At 40.2% G+C, this 19184-nt stretch overlaps 1 protein-coding gene across 1 annotated transcript; it reads left to right on the forward strand.

Moving 5' to 3' along the window:
* Positions 1-16235: 16235 nt before the first annotated feature.
* On the forward strand, positions 16236-17271 carry LOC130941554 (lectin-like). The gene has a single exon (XM_057870106.1). It carries the CDS (start codon positions 16289-16291, stop codon positions 17006-17008), a length of 720 nt encoding a protein of 239 aa, XP_057726089.1. The 5' UTR covers positions 16236-16288; the 3' UTR covers positions 17009-17271.
* The last annotated feature ends 1913 nt before the right edge of the window (positions 17272-19184 follow it).

Genomic DNA, 19184 nt, shown 5'->3' on the forward strand with positions numbered 1-19184 from the left:
GCAGCATGGAATGGAGAGAGAGAGAGATGATCTGAATTCATTTGTTTAGATGCGTGGGTTGGGCCTTGGACCAATACGGTCCGGTTTACTCGATTCGGTCTGTTCGGCTCAATTTTGGGCCAAAACCTTTAAAATTAGTGTCAAAATTTGTATTTAAATTATTTCTACTTCATTAAACTATAAAATTTAATTTTCTATTTTTTTAAAGAATAATTGGTTTATTAGTTAATTATTTACTAATTTCTCAGGGTTTACACTCCTAACCTTAACCAATGAGGTTTAGCGGCTCATGACTCAGAGAGAAAAGTAGTATTCAGAAAATGTGAAAGTGCGGAAGAGAGAAGATCCTCCAAAAGGTGAATCTTTTTTCTTTTATATCTAACCTAATTTGATTTGAAACTAAAATAAAAATAATAAATTCTAAACCTAAAAGATTTTGTTTGTAATTAAAAATAATTAAAATAAAATAGAATAGAATAATTAAAAGTTAAATCCAACTAAAGATGCTCATTTGGTGAAGTGTGAATTTGTGTCATTGGTGCTAACCGCCAAGTTTGGCGTTTAGCACACCACTGGGAAAAAAGTCTTCTTTCGTTCTGAGTTGCTGGCGCTAAACGCCAAGCCTGCTCTAGTGGAAAGTTTCCAAACTCTTCTCTTTTCTTGCACACAAACTCTGTCAAATTTATTCGAACTTCACCTAAAATAATTAAAATACCAATGCAACTCAAAGTAGCATCCAAAGAGGTTTCAAACACTAACATTTAATTAAAACTCAATAAATTCTATCTTAAAATAAACAGAAAATAAGGGAAAGATGCTCACGCGTCAAAATTGAGAAACCAAAGAATTGAAAATCAATTACTAAATATTTGTCATGAAAGATCTTTACCAACTTCAAGATAAGTAAACAAGGTTTGATTTCTCTAAAAGCATAAACATCTCTGAAACTCTTGACTCTCACTATCATTGTCTTCTCTTAAATCAACATTCAAGCTCTCTGTCCGTAAGCATTCAAGCATTCAAGCATTCAAGTTCTAAAGCTCTCAATCTTGCCTTCTTCAATTCAAGTTCTTTTAATCTAATTAGGTATTTAATCTGATATTTGCTTGTTCAATCCTTTAATCCTTGTGGGAACAATATCCACTCACCATGGTATTATTTGAGCGATCTGGTGCACTTATCACTATCCATAAACTTCAATTTTCGCTCATTAAATATCTAATTGCCAATAAATATATTAGCAATTATTTTTATTATAACTAAAAGTAAAATAAATGAGCGCCAAAAAAATAACTTTTCTTGTAGTATTGCCGATTATGGGTATAAAATGGAGAAATATTATAACAAACAGTACAACTGTACAAGTATAATAATAATAATAATAATAATAATAATAATAATAATAATAATAATAATAATAATAATAAACACAAAAATAATTATAATCTGATTATTTAAAAATGTTAATGAGTATAATCCGAAAGCATTAAATTTGACTAAATTCCTTGAGTGATTTTTTAATTTTATGATTTTTATTATTTTAGTTTTTTAAATTGAAAATTTATTATGCTGATTTTCAAGATTTAGTTTCGGATATTATAAGACCCTCATTCTCCACAGAGTTATTTTTAGAAATTTTATAATGAGAAATTTGATAAATATTTGAGAATCACTTCATCATAAAATAATAAAGCGGATTTAGATTTGATAAGTAAAGAGAATAGATATACTGTGAGAGATAAAAGCATGTCCTAAGCTAAAAATCATATCGATAACGATGAATTTGACCATGGAGTTAAATTCATCTATGGAAGCTTTACTACTGGCTTTTCTTGACTGGATTAGCATAGTAGAATATTCTAAATTTTATTCAAAGTCGAGATACTCTCTACTACTGATTTCTCAGTTGCCGATTGTTTATACCGATACGGTTTGAAAACGGTAATCTTACGGATTAGTTATTGAACCGTTTTCTTTCCTCTCTTCAGCAATTTGGCCATACCTTTAAGGAAGCTATTTTCAATCTAAATTCATGAAGCTACTAGAAAGATTATCTAGAAGAAAAATAAAGAACCGAAATACCTAGCTTAATTAAAATCTAACCAAACTTAAACCGAACTGATTTTTTCTTAACCAAACCACTCTCTGGATTAAGCCACATAATCACAATTAAACCACACTCTCTCTCTTCTCTTCTTGCTGGCTGAACCACTTCCACATATTAGCCAAGGGTGATAAATCATAGGAAGTAATTAATGATGGAACACATGTATTTAGACAAGTGTGTCTTTTCTTTATTATTGTCACCGAACTACACCTCTTTTTTACCACCCAATCCTTTATCATCAGGTCATTTTTTCTATAAGTCATGTTAGTATTAAGCGTGAACCAAAAAAAAAGAAGAGATGAGAAAGAAGTTGGAGAAAGAGAGGTGTTTGAGAGTGAGAGTGAATCGAGGAAGATAAGGGAGTTCTTCCAATCTTCACCACTTTCACATGATTACTCAAGCCTCTAGCTACACACCTTCATGAAGATGATCAAGCTAAGCAAGGAGAGCAAGGGAAAGTGAAGAAGGGACTGGCCAAAGTTTGAAGTAAAGTTGACCGAAGGAGGAAGAGAAAGCTAGAACCAATTTTTTTAGGAAGGGTGAACTCCATCGAGGTGGGGGTTAAGCTAGTATAATTGTATATTTGTGTTTATGTGAATGATGTTTGTTGATGATATAATGAGTAGATGTTGCTAGCTATGATGTTGTATTATGTTTAATAAAGATAGATGATGATTAAGAGATGATGAGAAGCTTAGGAAACCAAAATGGTTAGTTAGAACCTAAGCCAAATTTTGTCGATATGGTTACTAAAATTAGGCAGCGACTTGCGAGAATTTTTGGAAAAAATATAGCCACTCAAAAGTGGTGTAATAATTTCTTAGTAATCCTTGATAAGGTTAGATCATCCTCTCAAAGTCTTAGAATTTTATGATTGGTAGGTTGGAAGATAAAAATGTTTGAAAGTAAATGGTTTCTGCTGAAAAATCTGCTTTTGAATTAATCCAGTAGCAAATTCCAACTTACACAACTTTTGATTCTGATGAGTTCTTGGGTTGAAACTAAATAGAGTCGAAAGATTAGCATGTGAAGAACAGTGTATCCAAATTTTGGCATAATCCCATTTTTATAGAATTAAATACATAATTTACAAAATAGAAAGTTCACTATTTTATTGACATGCAATTCTGAAACTCATTGATAATTTCAGTGACTTGTTTGAGTTATTGGTATTGATCTTAAACTCCAAATTGTGTGCAACTAGTTTTGATAGAACCCTTATGATTAAATTTTTTTTCCTCAAAAGTTCAGAATTTTAGAAGCTATGGATTAAAAGTTATAGGCTTTAACATTTTACTGCTCATTAAAGGGTAAACAGGATTTACAAACTTAGAGCAATGACTTCCTTGATGGATATCTCCTAAGGCAAAAAAGCTATTGTAAAAAAACCAAAACCAAATGAAATCCTATGGTGTCTACTTCATTCGTTCAAATTTTAGAGTCATGGCTACCCTAGAAAATTAGTTATGCACTTTGGAAGTTAACCAGTTCACCGGTTAACCAAATAAAAATCTCTCAAAACATAATAGATATAAATTTTATTCTAGAATTGAGAATGCTCTGAAACTTAAAGTAAATGAAACATGAGTTCAATACAAACACGTGGATATAAAGTTTGCACAAATCTGAGTCCGTTTGCTATATTAATTACTAAGTAAAAGACTGGTCGCCAAGGACGCATTAGGCTAAACAAGTCAGGAAAATGAATAAGAGTATAAGTTATCCCTATGAATGTTTAAAGTTAAAAGGTGATGCGGAGGTATGCTTAGTAACATGGTGATGCGGAGGTATGCGTATTTATAAGGTGATGCGGAGGCATAATGAAAAGAAAGAAAATGAGAAACCATGAATGGATAATGATTCATGAGAATTGTTTGTTTGAATGAGCCTTTGTGCCAAAGTGTTAATGTGGAAGTGCCCGCCTGACTGATAGCTTAAGGTTGATAACGCGGGAATGTCTGCCTAATTGATAGCATAATGTATGTTGAATGGGCCTTATGCCAAATTGCTAATGCAAAAGTGCCCGCCTGACTGATAGCCTAAGATTGCGAATGCGGGAATGTTTGCCTAACTGATAGCCTGTTTCTACCGTGATGCCAAGATATCCTAACTGACATGGGTTCGCCTATGATGATAATTGTGCCAGACTGACATAGTAAAGAGACCATATTTAGGGTTCGCCCCGAGTAACACCGGGTTGTGGGTAGATAACCGACGCATGAGCTCATGGCCTGCACTAGGAATAGGCATGCATCATAAATTATTTGCGCATTTGATTTTGATTGTTTACTGTTCATTCTTTTTGCTACGTGCTATCTGCTTTTTGTTAATATTTTCCATTCTCTGATTCTTGTTTGTTTTTAAAGTTGTATAATTACAATTTCTCCAAAACTTAGATTAAGATAGTAAAACTAGGAACAATAGCAATAGAGAATAGCATAAAGAGCGGCATTAACCCCAACGGAAGATGCCAAGATAGAGTTATGATAGATCCGCGATACAGAAGTAGCCAAGAGACTTAGCAAGTGAGTTATTACGATAGAGCCAGAATTCTATAGGTTTCACGAGAGAGATGTATTTTTACAGTGTCACCTTAATGGGAACCATATAGGTTCTCACCCCTTTCTTTTCCTTTTCTCCCCAGATGGAGGATCTCGACTTGTCTGCCACCACTGGAGTTCTATTCAAAGAGGTACCAGAGGAGCACGTATTTTCGGACCCTACAAAAGATGCTTGAGACTAGTCCTAAGATGATGCCTGTAGACTTGTGCCCCGATGATGAGAAGAATGTAGGATAGATGGTCTTTATTCCTTAGACTTTACTTTTCCTCACTTTTGTAGCATTTTTTCAGGGTAAAACATGATATTTTCTTTTCTTTGTTAGTCCGGATACCAGTTTAGGAGTTTTCTATATGAACTAGGTATCTGGAAAGTTGTCAATTGTACACAAGTCTATATATATAAGCATGTCAAGTTGTATGAACTAACTTGAGGTGTATATATGTATGAAGGTTTTTATGATCTTGTTACTAATTTAATTTTGCTGTTAGCTTGGTGTTTATTTTATAATGTATATCTCTGAAGATGTTTATGGTTTTGCTAATAGGTTTGTTAAGAAAGAAAAAAAAGTTAACATACGCGATTCTGTTAGTATGAAAGGCTCATATGTAGTAAATATTACCGAGTCTAGAGTGTTATAGGGCTACTGAAAAGTAACACCTGATGACTGGCAATGATCTGGACCTGCCGGAAATTAGGTCATTACAGACATCATATTGATCCTTGAATCCTTTTTAATACTAAGTCAACGAACAAAGTGTTGAGATGGCTGTGACTTACCATGTTGGACACAGGGCTAAACCATGTCATTTCATTTTGGAGTTTAAACAAGAAAAAACAAGAAGACGAAGAAGAATTTATATGATGTGTAAACTGTTTTATCTCTCCTTATTCCAAAACGGCCTTGCTCAAATGTCAAAATGAAATGATTTCGTTTAGCCCTATGTCTAGCATAGCAAATCAGAGCTAACTCAGCATTTCGTTTGTTGACTCGATGTCGAAAAGGGTCTAAAAATCAATATAGTGTTTGGAGCTAGATCCCGAAACTAGTATAGTTTATTAGGCTAACTTGTTTATCAGCTAAAAAAACAAGTTTAACTTAAAAATTTAAGAGTTTAAGGATTAATCTGTCGCGGAACAGAGTTCCATTGTGTTCCGAGGGTTACCTGAAACGTGTAGCTCGGTCGTCTGGCAAGACCCGAGGTAGGGGTTCCGTGACCCGAGCTTGGTGTGCTGAGCGGCTGGGGGTTGTACCTGCAATGACACTCCGATGCTTAAGTTAGCATGGGTCCAAGCAGATATTGAGTAGAATTAGAGTATGCCTTATACCTGGGTGCTCCAGTGTATTTATAGTGGTTGGTCGTGATCTTCCCTGGATAAGATATTCTTATCTTATCTTATCTTTGGGAGTCTTATCTCTATCTTTTGTGGAACCGCCTTTCCTAGGCCTTTTTCGGCCTTTAGGTTTTGGGCTTCGTTCCTTTTGATGGGCCTTCTTCTTTATTTGTCCGAGGTCCGACCTCAGGCGTGGGCCTTTGGGACGAGGTCGGACCTTCTGTGAACTTCCCGAGTTTGGAGAACTCGGTTAGGGTATGAACAGTGCCCCTGTCCGAGTTCGTCCATTTGAGAGGTCGAGCTCGGGCATAGTCGTCTTTTCAAAATTTGAAAATGGCCGTTTCAGCATTTATTGCTTTTTACCGTTTCTCCTCGATTTCCGTTCGGGCTCTGTGAAGGCATTATTTATTTGCCCCTTTCCTCATTTTCTTTGTTTATTCTGCTCCCTTTCCCTTTTTCTGGGTTTTTCGCCACCTCTCTTTCGAGCATCTTCCTTCTTTCTCTCTGTTCTTCTTCTCCGATTCTTTCTGTGCGTTGTTTTTCGGGGTTTCCTCTGCGTCGCTGTTTTCGTTCTTCTTGCATCGGAGCTCGTCGTCTTCTTCCTTTCTTCCAGATTTGTTTCTCGTCTTTACTTTCGCTGTGCACATATGCTTTTGTTTCTTTTTCTTCTATGCTGGGGTTGCCCCGAAGAGAGGCGCCGCCATTGCTTTGGTTGTTTGTATGTGGGGGGGGCTCTTTTCTCTTGGTACTTTGTTTTCGGGTTACTGCATTTTTCTTCTAAAAGAACTTTTGTTTTCTTGCTTCTGCTGAATGGGTTTTTTGCTGTCTGCCTATTATGTGATTTTTGGCTTGCTGTTGTATTCTTCTTTGTAGGCAAGATTTTTATGTCTCGAAAGGTGTTTCAAGCAATGTCGACCAAGATTCCGAGTGGTCTTGGTTGGGTAGATCCTGTTCCTCTAAGGGTCCCTTCTGTTGTAGATTCTGAGTATCTAGTTAGGTTCCGTAGGGAGTGTAGTATTTGTGAGAACAGGGAGTCTGAGCGGGATTATGAGCTAGTAGCCCCGGAGTCCGAGGAGAGAGTGTGCTTCCCGCCTTTAGAAAGTTCCGAGAAGCTATTCTTTTATGCCTACGATTGTTTTTTCTCTAAGCTGGTGTACGACTTCCTTTTACCGACTTGGAGTCCGAGGTCCTTTGGTCTTGTAACCTTGCCCCTACGCAACTCCATCCAAATTCTTGGGCGTTTTTAAAGCTGTTTCAACTTTTGTGTCAGTTTTTGGGCGTCTCCCCTTCTGTTTCTCTTTTTTCCTATCTGTTCGTGTTGACGAAGCCGGGGTCGGGTGCTGGGAAGGTGTCTTGGGTCTCTTTTAGGGCTAACCAGGGAAAGAAGTTTTGTACCTTGTATGATGAGTCGTTTCATGATTTCAAGAACTACTATTTCAAGGTCCGGGCTGCTGGAGATGTCCGACCTTTCTTTCTAGATGAGAGTGGGGAGCCTTCTTTTCCTCTTTGTTGGCAGGAGAATGTAGTGTCGGTTAAGTATACTTTTGAGAGTCTAGATGAGGTGGAGCAGGCTTTTGTGGGTGTGGTGAGCAGTTTATGGGGTCGGGCACCTCACTTGGATACGAAGAAAATGTTGGGAGATCCAAGCCTTCTCCGTTCCGAGTTAGGTAGTTCCCGACCTCTTTGAGATTTCATCTTAGTATTTTGGCTTCGTTTTGGAGGTTTTTCTGTTGTGATAATCCCTTTCTTTTGTTTCTGCAGAGATGTCTTCTCAGGCTGATTCCATGAAGTTCCTTCGTCGGTCGAAGAAGTCTGCGGCTGCTCGGAATATCGAGGCTGAGGCTTCTGCCCGATCTTCTCCGCAGAAGACTACCGTGGGTGTTCAGACTCGGTCGAAGACCATTCCAACTCCTCAGTTCCGAGCTATAACTCAAGATCCTCCGACCTCCGGACCCGGTCACCTTTCCCCGTCTTCGACCTCGGGTCCTCCCCCCAAGAAACAGAAGACCTCTCAAGAGCTTGCCGGTTTCAATGATAAGGATTTTGACGCTCTTGGTTGGATTGAGCAGCACATTCTCCCCCAGACCTTTATTTCTACTGATGATGCGTCTATGGAGCATCACTTTCAGTATATGGCGCGGAGCTGTGTTCGGATGGCTAGTCTTCATGCCGCTATTGCTCGGGAGTTCAAGAAAGCTCCCCTTGGGGCGACCAGCTCCCGACTTGAGAAGGCACGATCCGAGCTTGGTAAGATTAGTCAACTGAAGGCTGCCAGGATTACTGAGCTGGAGGCCTCTTTGGAGGAAGAGAAAACTAGGGCCACCGCGGCTGTGGCGGCGGCGAAGACATCTGAGGAGATGGCGAGGGTGGCGACGGAGAACTATACTAAGCTGTATGCCGAGCTTGTGGAGACGAAGGAGAAGTTGCAGTCTGCTCGGGATGATTTTTACGAGCTGGAAGATAATGTGGCCAAGGGTATGGATGCTATGTTTGTGAATTTAAGGGATCAGGTCCGGGTTCTTGCTCCCGACCTGGATCTGAGCTTATTCAGTACGGAAAACATTGTTGTGGAGGGAAAGATTGTTCCTGCTCCTGCCGAGGATGAGGTTCCGGTGTCCGACCACAAGGCTCCGGTGTCCGACCCCGAGGTTCCGGTTGTGAACCCGACTTCACCTTTGGCTGAGGATAGATCTGGTGTGGAGGTTTCAAGCCGGGATGATGGTGCTGTCGATGCAGTCCCGATTTCGATGTTCCCTCCGCAGCCTTCTGTTGATGCGGAGACCGGAAAGGACCTTGATCCTCTGTGATCTTTTTAGTGGTTTGCCCGGCCTGTGGGCTTTTTGTTGGATGGCTTTTGTGAACACTTTTGGACACCTTTTGCTTTTATTTAGCCACTTGTGGTGACTTTATTATGCGGTGTTTGTGTTTTGACCTTTGGTTTCTGCCTTCGTGCTTTTTAGTTGTTTTTCGGATAACAACTTTTTAGCTAGCGTTTTGACTTTATGTTTCCGCTTTCGTGCTTTTTAGTTGTTTTTCGGATAACAACTTTTTAGCTAGCGTTTTGACTTTATGTTTCCGCTTTCGTGCTTTTTAGTTGTTTTTCGGATAACAACTTTTTAGCTAGCGTTTTGAATCTTCTTTTGATTTCGTTCTTTTCGCTTGTACTTTTTAGTTGCTTTCTGTAAAGCAACTTTTTAGTAAGCGTTTTTCGAAATCCTGGTTCTTGCCGTTTTAAGGCTTCTTTCTTGGGCCGAGCTTTTTCTTCGGACATCGGGTGCTCGAGTACCTCCTTTTGTTAGGTCCGACTTTGTCGTTGGTCGGTTCTTTTGAGTTATTGTAATCTCTTTTTATTTGGCTTTTTGAGCCATTTTAGAGTTACTTTATAACTTTTCCCTTTGTTGGGTCCGACTTCGTCGTTTGGTCGGCCTTTTTAAGTTATTTTTGTAACCTCTTTTTTATTTGGCTTTTCGAGCCATTTCAGAGTTACTTTATAACTTCTCACATTAATTTGAACCTCGTCGCTTTATCTTTGCCGACCTTGTATGGTCTCTTGGCAAATGATTTTTTGCGTTTTGCCGAGCATAAATTAATGCGCCTTGGTGGGGTACTTTCTAGGATTTGCTTCATCATGAGGAAGAGAAAATAGAGAAATTTGATTAGTATTAAAAAAGAAAGAATATTTACAAAGTGTTTACCCTTTAGGTCGGGTATCCTACTTAACCGGGTGTCTCATTAAAAAACCCTTGTAGGGAAAAAGAGTACACCTCGGGTTAAGTTTTTCTAGCTGTAGTACCGTCTTAGATTACAGGCGTGCCAGGTCCTGGGCAGCTCATTGCCTTCTAGGTCGGATATTTTGTAGTAGCCTGTCCCTAAGACTTCTGTTACTTTGTAGGGCCCTTTCCAATTTGCGGCTAGCTTTCCTTCTCCCGACTTTTGTGTTCCGATGTCATTTCGGATTAGAATCAGGTCGTGAATGGAGAAGCTTCGCTTTATTACCTTTTGATTGTATCTGAGGGCCGTTCGCCGTTTTAAGGCTTCTTCTCGGATTCGGGCTCTTTCTCGGACCTCGGGGAGGAGGTCGAGTTCTTCCCTTTGTGCCTGTGGGTTGCCTCTTTCGTTGTAGAAGATGACTCTGGGCGACCCTTCATCTATTTCGATAGGAATCATTGCCTCCATCCCGTAAGCTAGCCGGAATGGGGATTCTCCCGTTGTAGAGTGCGGGGTTGTCCGATATGCCCATAGTACCTGGGGGAGCTCCTCGGCCCACGCCCCTTTGGTCTCTTGGAGTCTTCGTCTTAACCCGGCCAAGATGACTTTATTTGCAGCCTCTGCTTGCCCATTGGCTTGTGGGTGCTCCACCGATGTGAATTGCTGTTTGATTTTTAGTTCGGCCACCAATTTCTGAAAACTTGTGTCCGTGAATTGTGTTCCATTGTCTGTTGTGATGGAGTAGGGGACTCCGAACCTTGTGACAATGTTTTTGTATAGGAATTTGTGGCTTTTCTGAGCCGTAATGGTGGCTAAGGGTTCAGCTTCGATCCATTTTGTGAAGTAGTCGACCCCTACTATGAGGTATTTGACTTGCCCCGGTCCTTGTGGGAACGGGCCGAGTAAATCGAGTCCCCATTTTGCGAAGGGCCATGGCGCAGTGATGCTGATAAGGTCTTCGGGTGGCGCCTTGTGAAAATTGGCGTGTTTTTGGCAGGGGGGCATATTTTCACAAACTCTGTTGCATCTCTTTGCAAGGTCGGCCAGTAGAACCCGGCCCTGACTACTTTTTTGGATAGTGCCCGAGCTCCGAGATGGTTCCCGCACATGCCTTCGTGGACTTCTTCGACGACGCCTTTTGTTTCTGAGGTCGGAACGCACCTAAGGAGGGGGTTTGAGAATCCTCTTCTGTATAATACGTCGTGGATTAGTGTATAATTCTGGGCGTCCTTTGTAAGCCTTTTAGCTTCTTTTCTTTCGGCGGGAAGAGTTCCTGACCTCAGGTAGTTGAGTATGGGGGTCATCCATCCTTGCTGTTGGTTGGATATATTTAGTATTTCTTCCTCTCTTGGCACGGAGGGAGATTGTAAGGTTTCTTGGAGAAGACTTCTGTTGTTGCCTCCGGGCTTGGTGCTAGCAAGCTTTGAGAGGGCGTCTGCCCGGGCATTTTGTTCCCGAGGTATGTGCTGGATTTGTATTTCTGGAAAGTGGCGTAATTGTGCCTGTGCTTGGTCCAGGTATTTTTTCATAGTTGGGTCTTTGGCCTGGTAACTTCCATTTACTTGTGATGTGATGACCTGGGAGTCGCTGAAGATCGTGATTTTCTGGGCTCCGACCTCTTTGGCTAGCTTTAGACCAGCTAGTAGGGCCTCGTATTCTGCTTGGTTGTTTGAAGCCTGGAACTCGAATTTTAGGGATAGTTCTATCCGCGTTCCTTGGTCGCTTTCGAGTATGACCCCGGCTCCGCTTCCCGTTTTGTTTGAGGACCCGTCGACATATAGGTTCCATGAGAGTGGGGTTCCCGGGGTCTCAGTATATTCTGCGATGAAGTCGGCTAGATATTGAGATTTTATGGCAGTCCGGGCTTCATAGTGGAGGTTGAACTCGGACAGTTCCACCGCCCATTGTAGGATTCGTCCTGCCATGTCTGTTTTTTGTAGGATGTGTCTCATGGGTTGGTTCGTCCGGACTTTGATGGTGTGGGCTTGAAAGTAGGGACGGAGCCTCCGAGCCGTGAATACTAGGGCGTAGGCGAATTTCTCTATTTTCTGATAGTTTAATTCGGCCCCTTGTAGTGCCTTGCTTACGAAGTATATGGGGTGTTGTCCTTGGTCATTTTCTCGTATTAGCGCTGAAGCGACTGCCCGATGTCCGACCGAGAGGTATAGTACGAGTTCTTCCCCTTTTAAAGGTCGGGTTAGGATTGGTGGCCGCCCGAGGAATTCCTTGAATTCTTGAAAGGCTTTTTCACACTCCGGGGTCCACGAGAAGGGTTTCCCTTTCTTTAGGAGTGAGTAGAGAGGTAGTGATTTTATCGCTGATCCTGCCAAGAATCTTGATAGGGCGGCCAGCCTTCCATTCAGTTGTTGTACTTCTTTGACACATGTCGGGCTCTTCATATTGAGTATTGCTTGGCATTTGTCCGGGTTTGCTTCGATGCCCCTTTGAGTCAGCATGAAGCCTAAGAACTTTCCGGCTTCTGCGGCGAAGGTGCACTTCGTCGGGTTAAGTCTCATGTTGTGTTTTCTGAGGGTGCCGAAGACACTGGCGATGTCGGTCAGCAAGTTTCTGTCTTCCTGTGTCTTTACCAGCATGTCGTCGACGTATACCTCCAGTTGTAGTCCGATGTGCTCTGAGAACACTTTGTTCATTAGCCTCTGGTAGGTTGCCCCTGCGTTCTTCAGCCCGAAGGGCATTACTACGTAGCAGTAGTTTGCCCTTGGGGTTATGAACGAGGTCTTTTCTTGGTCAGGTCCGTACATCGGGATTTGGTTGTATCCTGAGTATGCGTCCATGAAGGAGAGATATCTGTAGCCTGAGGCTGCGTCGACTAAGGCGTCGATGTTTGGTAGTGGATATGGGTCTTTGGGGCAGGCTTTGTTGAGATCCGTGTAATCGACGCACATCCTCCATTTTCCGTTGGGCTTTTTTACCAGGACCACGTTTGCGAGCCATAGGGGATATTTTACTTCCCTAATGAATCCTGCATCTAGCAGTGCTTGTACCTGTTCTTCTATTGCTTGCATGCGCTCGGGTCCGAGCTTCCGGCGTCTCTGTTGGACGGGTCTGGATCCCGGGTATACTGATAGCTTATGGCACATCAGGTCGGGACTTATGCCTGGCATGTCGGAGGCCTTCCAGGCGAAAAGGTCGGAATTCTCCCTTAAGAGGGTTATGAGTTCCTCCTTTAGGCCCGCTTCGAGGTTTGCTCCAATGTTTGTTACTTTTTCAGGTGTGTTCCCGATTTGGGTCCTTTCGGTTTCTCCCTCTGGTTGTGGCCGAAGGTCTTCTCGGGTTTGAACTCGCCCGAGTTCTATTGTGTTGACCTCTTTCCCTTTTAGGCTTAGACTTTCGTTGTAGCATCGCCGTGCTAATTTTTGGTCGCCTTTTAGGGTGGCGATTCCCTTTGCGGTAGGGAACTTCATACAGAGGTGTGGGGTTGAGACCACAGCTGCCAGTCTGTTTAGGGTTGGTCGCCCAATGAGGGCATTGTATGCTGAGGTAACGTCGACTATAATGTAGTCGATGCTTAACGTTTTAGATTGCTCGCCTCTTCCGAAGGTAGTGTGTAGCGAGATGTATCCTAAGGGGTGGATCGGGGTGTCCCCTAGCCCAAATAGGTCGGAGGGATAGGCCTTTAGCTCTTTTTCTTCAAGTCCGAGCTTGTCGAAGGCCGCTTTGAACAGGATATCTGCTGAGCTTCCTTGGTCAATCAGGGTTCGATGTAAGTTGGCGTTTGCTAGGATAATGGTGATCACCATAGGATCGTCGTGGCCGGGTATTATCCCCTGAGCATCTTCTTGGGTAAATGAGATGGTTGGCAGCTCGGGCAGGGGATTGTCTTCTCGGACATGATAGATCTCTTTGAGGTGTCTTTTTCGCGAGGATCTGGATGTTCCTCCGCCTGCAAAACCTCCGTTTATCATGTGTATGTGCCTTTCAGGGGTTCGCAGGGTCTGTTCGGCCCGATCCTCGTTATCTCCCCTCCTTCTCTTTTTGGTCTCTTCTCCTTTTTCCGCTATGTATCTGTCGAGTTTTCCTTCTCTGGCTAGCTTTTCTATAACATTCTTCAGGTCGTGGCAGTCATTAGTAGAATGACCGTAGAGCTTGTGGTATTCACAGTATTCAGACCGTTCTCTCCCCGCTCTCTTGTGTTTTAAAGGTCGGGGCGGTGGGATTTTTTCGGTGTGGCATACTTCTCTGTAGACGTCTACCAGGGAAACTCGGAGGGGAGTGTAGCTATGGTACTTCCGTGGTTTGTCCGAGTTGGACTCTTCTTTCTTTTTCTGTTCCCGATCTCGGTCTCGGAGTGGGTAGGTTGATTCCTTCCTAGAAGAGTCTCTTAGCTGGGAGGTTTCCTCCATGTTGATATATTTTTCTGCCCGCTCTTGCACCTCGTATAAGGAGGTCGGGTATCGTTTGGATAGGGATTGGCTAAATGGTCCTTCTTTTAGGCCGTTTGCTAGTCCCATGATGGCTGCTTCAGTGGGCAAGTGTTGTATGTCCAGGCAGGCTTTGTTGAATCGCTCCATGTATTCTCGGAGAGTTTCTTGGTTACCCTGTTTGATCCCGAGTAGACTGGGGGCATGTTTTGCCTTGTCCTTTTGAATAGAGAACCTTGTTAGGAATTTTTTGGTTAGGTCCTCGAAGCTGGAGATTGATCCTGGTGGCAGGTTGTCGAACCACTTCATGGCCGACTTGGTGAGAGTGGTGGGGAAGGCTTTGCACCGAATCGCGTCGGAGGCGTCGACCAGGTACATTCTGCTTCGGAAGTTGCTGAGGTGGTGACTTGGGTCGGTGGTGCCGTCGTAGAGATCCATATCAGGTGGTTTGAAGTTTCGCGGTACCTTCTCCTTCATGATCTCTTGTGTGAAGGGATCATGGTTGTTTTCGGGGGTGGTGCCGTGTTCCGTCCGGTCTTTCAACTCGGCCTCTATCTTCCGCAGCTTTTCTTCTAACTCTCTGCGCTTGCGAACTTCCCTTCTCAAATCTTGTTCAGTTTCTTTCTGCTTTTTTATGTCCTCTTCGAGTTGTTTCAGTCGGTTTTGCTGTGTCCGAACTGCTTCTAGAATTTCCGAGCTTTCGGGATTTTGGGGATCTTGGTTTGGGAGTGATGTCTTTGGGCGATTCTGTTTGTTTCCTCCTGGAGTGCGTGGTGATAGAGGGCTGTCCGGTCGTTCTCCGGTGTCAACTTCCTCTTCTTGTTCTGATGTAGCGTGGTTATTGTTGGGAAGGTCGTCTGCCATGATAAAGGGATGACTTCCAGGGTCCCCGGCAACGGCGCCAATGTTCCGAGGGTTACCTGAAACGTGTAGCTCGGTCGTCTGGCAAGACCCGAGGTAGGGGTTCCGTGACCCGAGCTTGGTGTGCTGAGCGGCTGGGGGTTGTACCTGCAATGACACTCCGATGCTTAAGTTAGCATGGGTCCAAGCAGATATTGAGTAGAATTAGAGTATGCCTTATACCTGGGTGCTCCAGTGTATTTATAGTGGTTGGTCGTGATCTTCCCTGGATAAGATATTCTTATCTTATCTTATCTTTGGGAGTCTTATCTCTATCTTTTGTGGAACCGCCTTTCCTAGGCCTTTTTCGGCCTTTAGGTTTTGGGCTTCGTTCCTTTTGATGGGCCTTCTTCTTTATTTGTCCGAGGTCCGACCTCAGGCGTGGGCCTTTGGGACGAGGTCGGACCTTCTGTGAACTTCCCGAGTTTGGAGAACTCGGTCAGGGTATGAACACATTGGATCCCGAAAACTAGTATAGTTTATTAGGTCAACTTGTTTATCAACTAAAAAAAATAAGTTTAACTTAAAAATTTAAGAGTTTAAGAATTAATCTGTCGCGAAACAGAGTTCCATTTAAGGATTTGCCACAGGCATGCATAAGGCAGGATTTAAACCCTAGCACTTGTTTAAGCGGACTAGTGAGCTAACCACTAGACCAACTCAACTTGCTTTGTTTTTCATTTTAATTACTTAATAAAAAAGGGTGAATACCCATCCCGACCTCTGATAATTTCTTCGAAGGACCACAAGACGCCCAATAAAAAAAATACTCTTCTCGACTCTTGATATTTAACTTTGTGAGACCGGTTAGCTCTTCTGTCAATGATCTCTCTCCGGATCATGTTTATGTGATACATTAATCACTAATATATCCTCTATGTAATTTTTATAAGTAAAAACAATTTAAAAATCACTAATATTTGACAAAAAGGCTAACCAGTCTCAACAAAGTAAAGATAAAGGACCGAAAAAAAATTTTTTTTTTTAAGATTCTCAAGTAATTCCGTTAAGATTTTTTTTTTCTAATAAAAAGCTTTAAATTTTTTCAGAACGAAGTTGTTGCAGACTAGTCCACCGGCCCATTAGCTCGGCAACGGAAGCAAGGCGGGTTTGTTTATTTTAATCCCAAAAATTGGCAGAATAGGATGGTCCGGCCCATTTGCCACCCCAAGCTTGTCTCATTAGTTAGGCACCACTATAAATACGGAGGAGTGCTAAATCTTCGATGCCAAACTATCCACATTATTGCTCATTATATCACTCACCATAAGATCCTGTTCCAACCTAAACCAAAGCCATGTCTTCTACCTCTTTTACCTTCAACAAATTTGAGTTTAATAACGAGAAGGACCTCATCTTCCAAGGAGATGCATCCATCTCAAAAAACAATGTCTTAAACCTCACCAAAGTGGACCAAAATGGGTTACCACTAGGTACTAGTGTTGGCAGAGTCTTGTACTCTGCTCCTATTCACCTCTTCAGTAGCTCTGCTTTGGCCTCAAGCTTTGAAACCACCTTCACCTTCCGGATCTCATCAAACAACTCTAATAACGTCGGTGACGGCCTTGCATTTTTCATTGCCGCACCGGAAACTACCATCCCCCCCGGTTCCAACGGCAGATTACTCGGTCTCTTCAGCGGCCCGTACACAACTGATAAAGTAGTTGCTGTTGAATTTGATACTTATCCTAACCGCGACATTGGGGATCCAGATTTTACCCACATCGGGATTGATATCAACACTCTAAAATCATCTGCCGTTGGTAAGTGGAGCGTGCAAAGTGGAGCAATAGCCACTGCATACATATCCTATGACTCTGTTTCTAAGATACTAAGTGTTATCTCTTCATACCCAAACGCGGCTCCAGTAACGGTTACTCATGCTTTTGACCTGGACAAGACACTTCCTGAATGGGTTCGGGTTGGGTTTTCTGCCTCCACTGGGCTATACTCGCAGACAAATGATATTCTATCCTGGTCTTTCAGGTCAACGTTGACCACCAACAACATTGTGTAGGAACCATGGATGTTCAAGTGTTGTCTTAAGGTCCTCACTCTTCTCAATTTGCCAATAAGGACAAAGTAGTGTAGTCCATTGTTGTTGTTTCTGCTTTTCAGTGTGTAGCATACTCTTCAAATTTGTGTTGTCTCTTTCAATTATCTATGACGAGAAAGGTTGTAGCTTGGATGGGGTTTCATCCAATTGAAGTGCTATACCGCTATATGTTGCTTAATTGGTTAACTTCTTTGTTCTTGGAATAAAAAAGCATGTTCGATGAAGTATACTTGGATTAAACATGTAAATTAATTTTCAGAGAATTTTAGATTGGATATTTTAAATTTTAATAATATTTTATTATTTTAGGAATTTTTAAAATAAATTAATCTCTTTATAAAAAGATTAATTTTTTAAAATAATATTTTTGGATTTAATTGTTTTATTATAAAAATTATTAGAGAATTATTTATTTAATACATATTGAAAATTGTATAGAAAATAATGAGTAATCTATCTTGTAGAAATAATTATTAAAAAATTTTAAGTAACAAAAATTTATTGAAAATTAAAATATTCAATTGTAAATTAATTAAAGACTAATTTAAGTTTAAAAAAAATAAAAATATCAGAATAAGTATTTAAGGAGAGTCTATGGTGTATACATAAAATAAAATATCCGCATCTGTGGATAATTGGATATGGTCAAAAATTATTTTTTTATATTTGAACTTTTTTGGTGATATGGAGGTAAATAAATTACGAGAGTTGGATGCAAGTTTGATGACAATGTCATCTCGCAGATGGCGAGAGATTGACATGCTCGCAAGTCGCAAATGGCGAGAAGATGCAGCTGCCATTTCACATATGGCGAGAAGCCAGGAATGCAATACGTGTGAACGAACTCTCCAAGTTCTGTTTCGCATGTAGACTTCTTTTTCTGTCACCAGCGAGATAACATCCTCAAATATAATAAAGACCAAATAAAGTTTAATAAGTAAAGAGGTATAGTTCGAATAATATAATTTTTTATATTTATCTAAGAGATTGTAAATTTAAATTTTTTTATTTTTAATAAAAAGTAAATAAAAAAATAATGTTTATTAAAATTTAAGTTACATGTTATTTTACATTATTAGTATTAGCCGAGATAATAAAAATATATTTTATTATTTAATAATAATTATTGCAAAAATGATGCAAATATTATAGATATTTTTTTTTAAATACAAATACAATAAATTAAATTTTAATTACTTCTTCCGATATCTGCTCCTATATCGAAGTTGTATATATATTCACCGTCTATAATGTGCGTAACTGAAATTAAGGCCTTACAGTAGCCATAACTAGAATCATTACGCTAGCCTTTAATTATTATTGTGAGTTTTTAGTATTTGGTTTACTTTCTGTATTACACCACAAAATATTTAAAACTGTTTTATACCACCAAATTATCTTTTCTATTTAAAAAATAAAAAACTACCTCTCACCATATGAAACAGAATTTTAAAATAAAAAAATTAAAAAAAATCCTCTTCTCACTTACAGCGAAATATCGCTTTTTACATTTTCAAAAAGAAAAAATATAAGTATACAATAAAAATATTAAATAATGTAAAAAGTGAATATATCAAATATTTATTTTATTAGGTGTGTAAATAATTATTCTAATATTAAGATTTAGATTGATAATTTAAAGATATAATATATTTTAATTTGATTGATAATTATTCATATTATTCAAAAAAATTATTTAACATAATCTTTTAAAAACAAAACTACGAGAAAATAGATCCCACCATACTTCGATTTAACACCTCTTCTATGGGGTATACATGTCTGGGATCGCCTCAAAGATTCAGTTCAAACTCAAATATTTTAGAATAAATTTAACGTGATTTCACTTAGTTTAAGGTTGAGTTTAAGGTTGGATAAGGATCTTAAAAATAGACGCGCTCATTATTTAAGATTAGATTTGAATCAAGGTAAATTCAATTTTACCAAATTTATGTGCATCTTAGAAAAACTAAAAAAATATATGTTTTAAATTAAATCTAATATTATGTTATATTAATTATGAATTTATTATTTTATTTTTAATAATATTTATTAAATTAAAAAATAGAGTAAAAAAGTTTAAAATTAAAATTTATAGACAAATTTAAGTTTAAATATGAATGTCAACTTTTTGATA

Source organism: Arachis stenosperma, chromosome 7, assembly GCF_014773155.1.
Source record: "Arachis stenosperma cultivar V10309 chromosome 7, arast.V10309.gnm1.PFL2, whole genome shotgun sequence".
Lineage (NCBI taxonomy): Eukaryota > Viridiplantae > Streptophyta > Magnoliopsida > Fabales > Fabaceae > Arachis > Arachis stenosperma.

Coding starts and splice junctions, on each gene's coding strand:
- LOC130941554 (XM_057870106.1), top strand. CDS start 16,289: ATGTCTTCTACCTCTTTTACCTTCAACAAATTTGAGTTTAATAACGAG.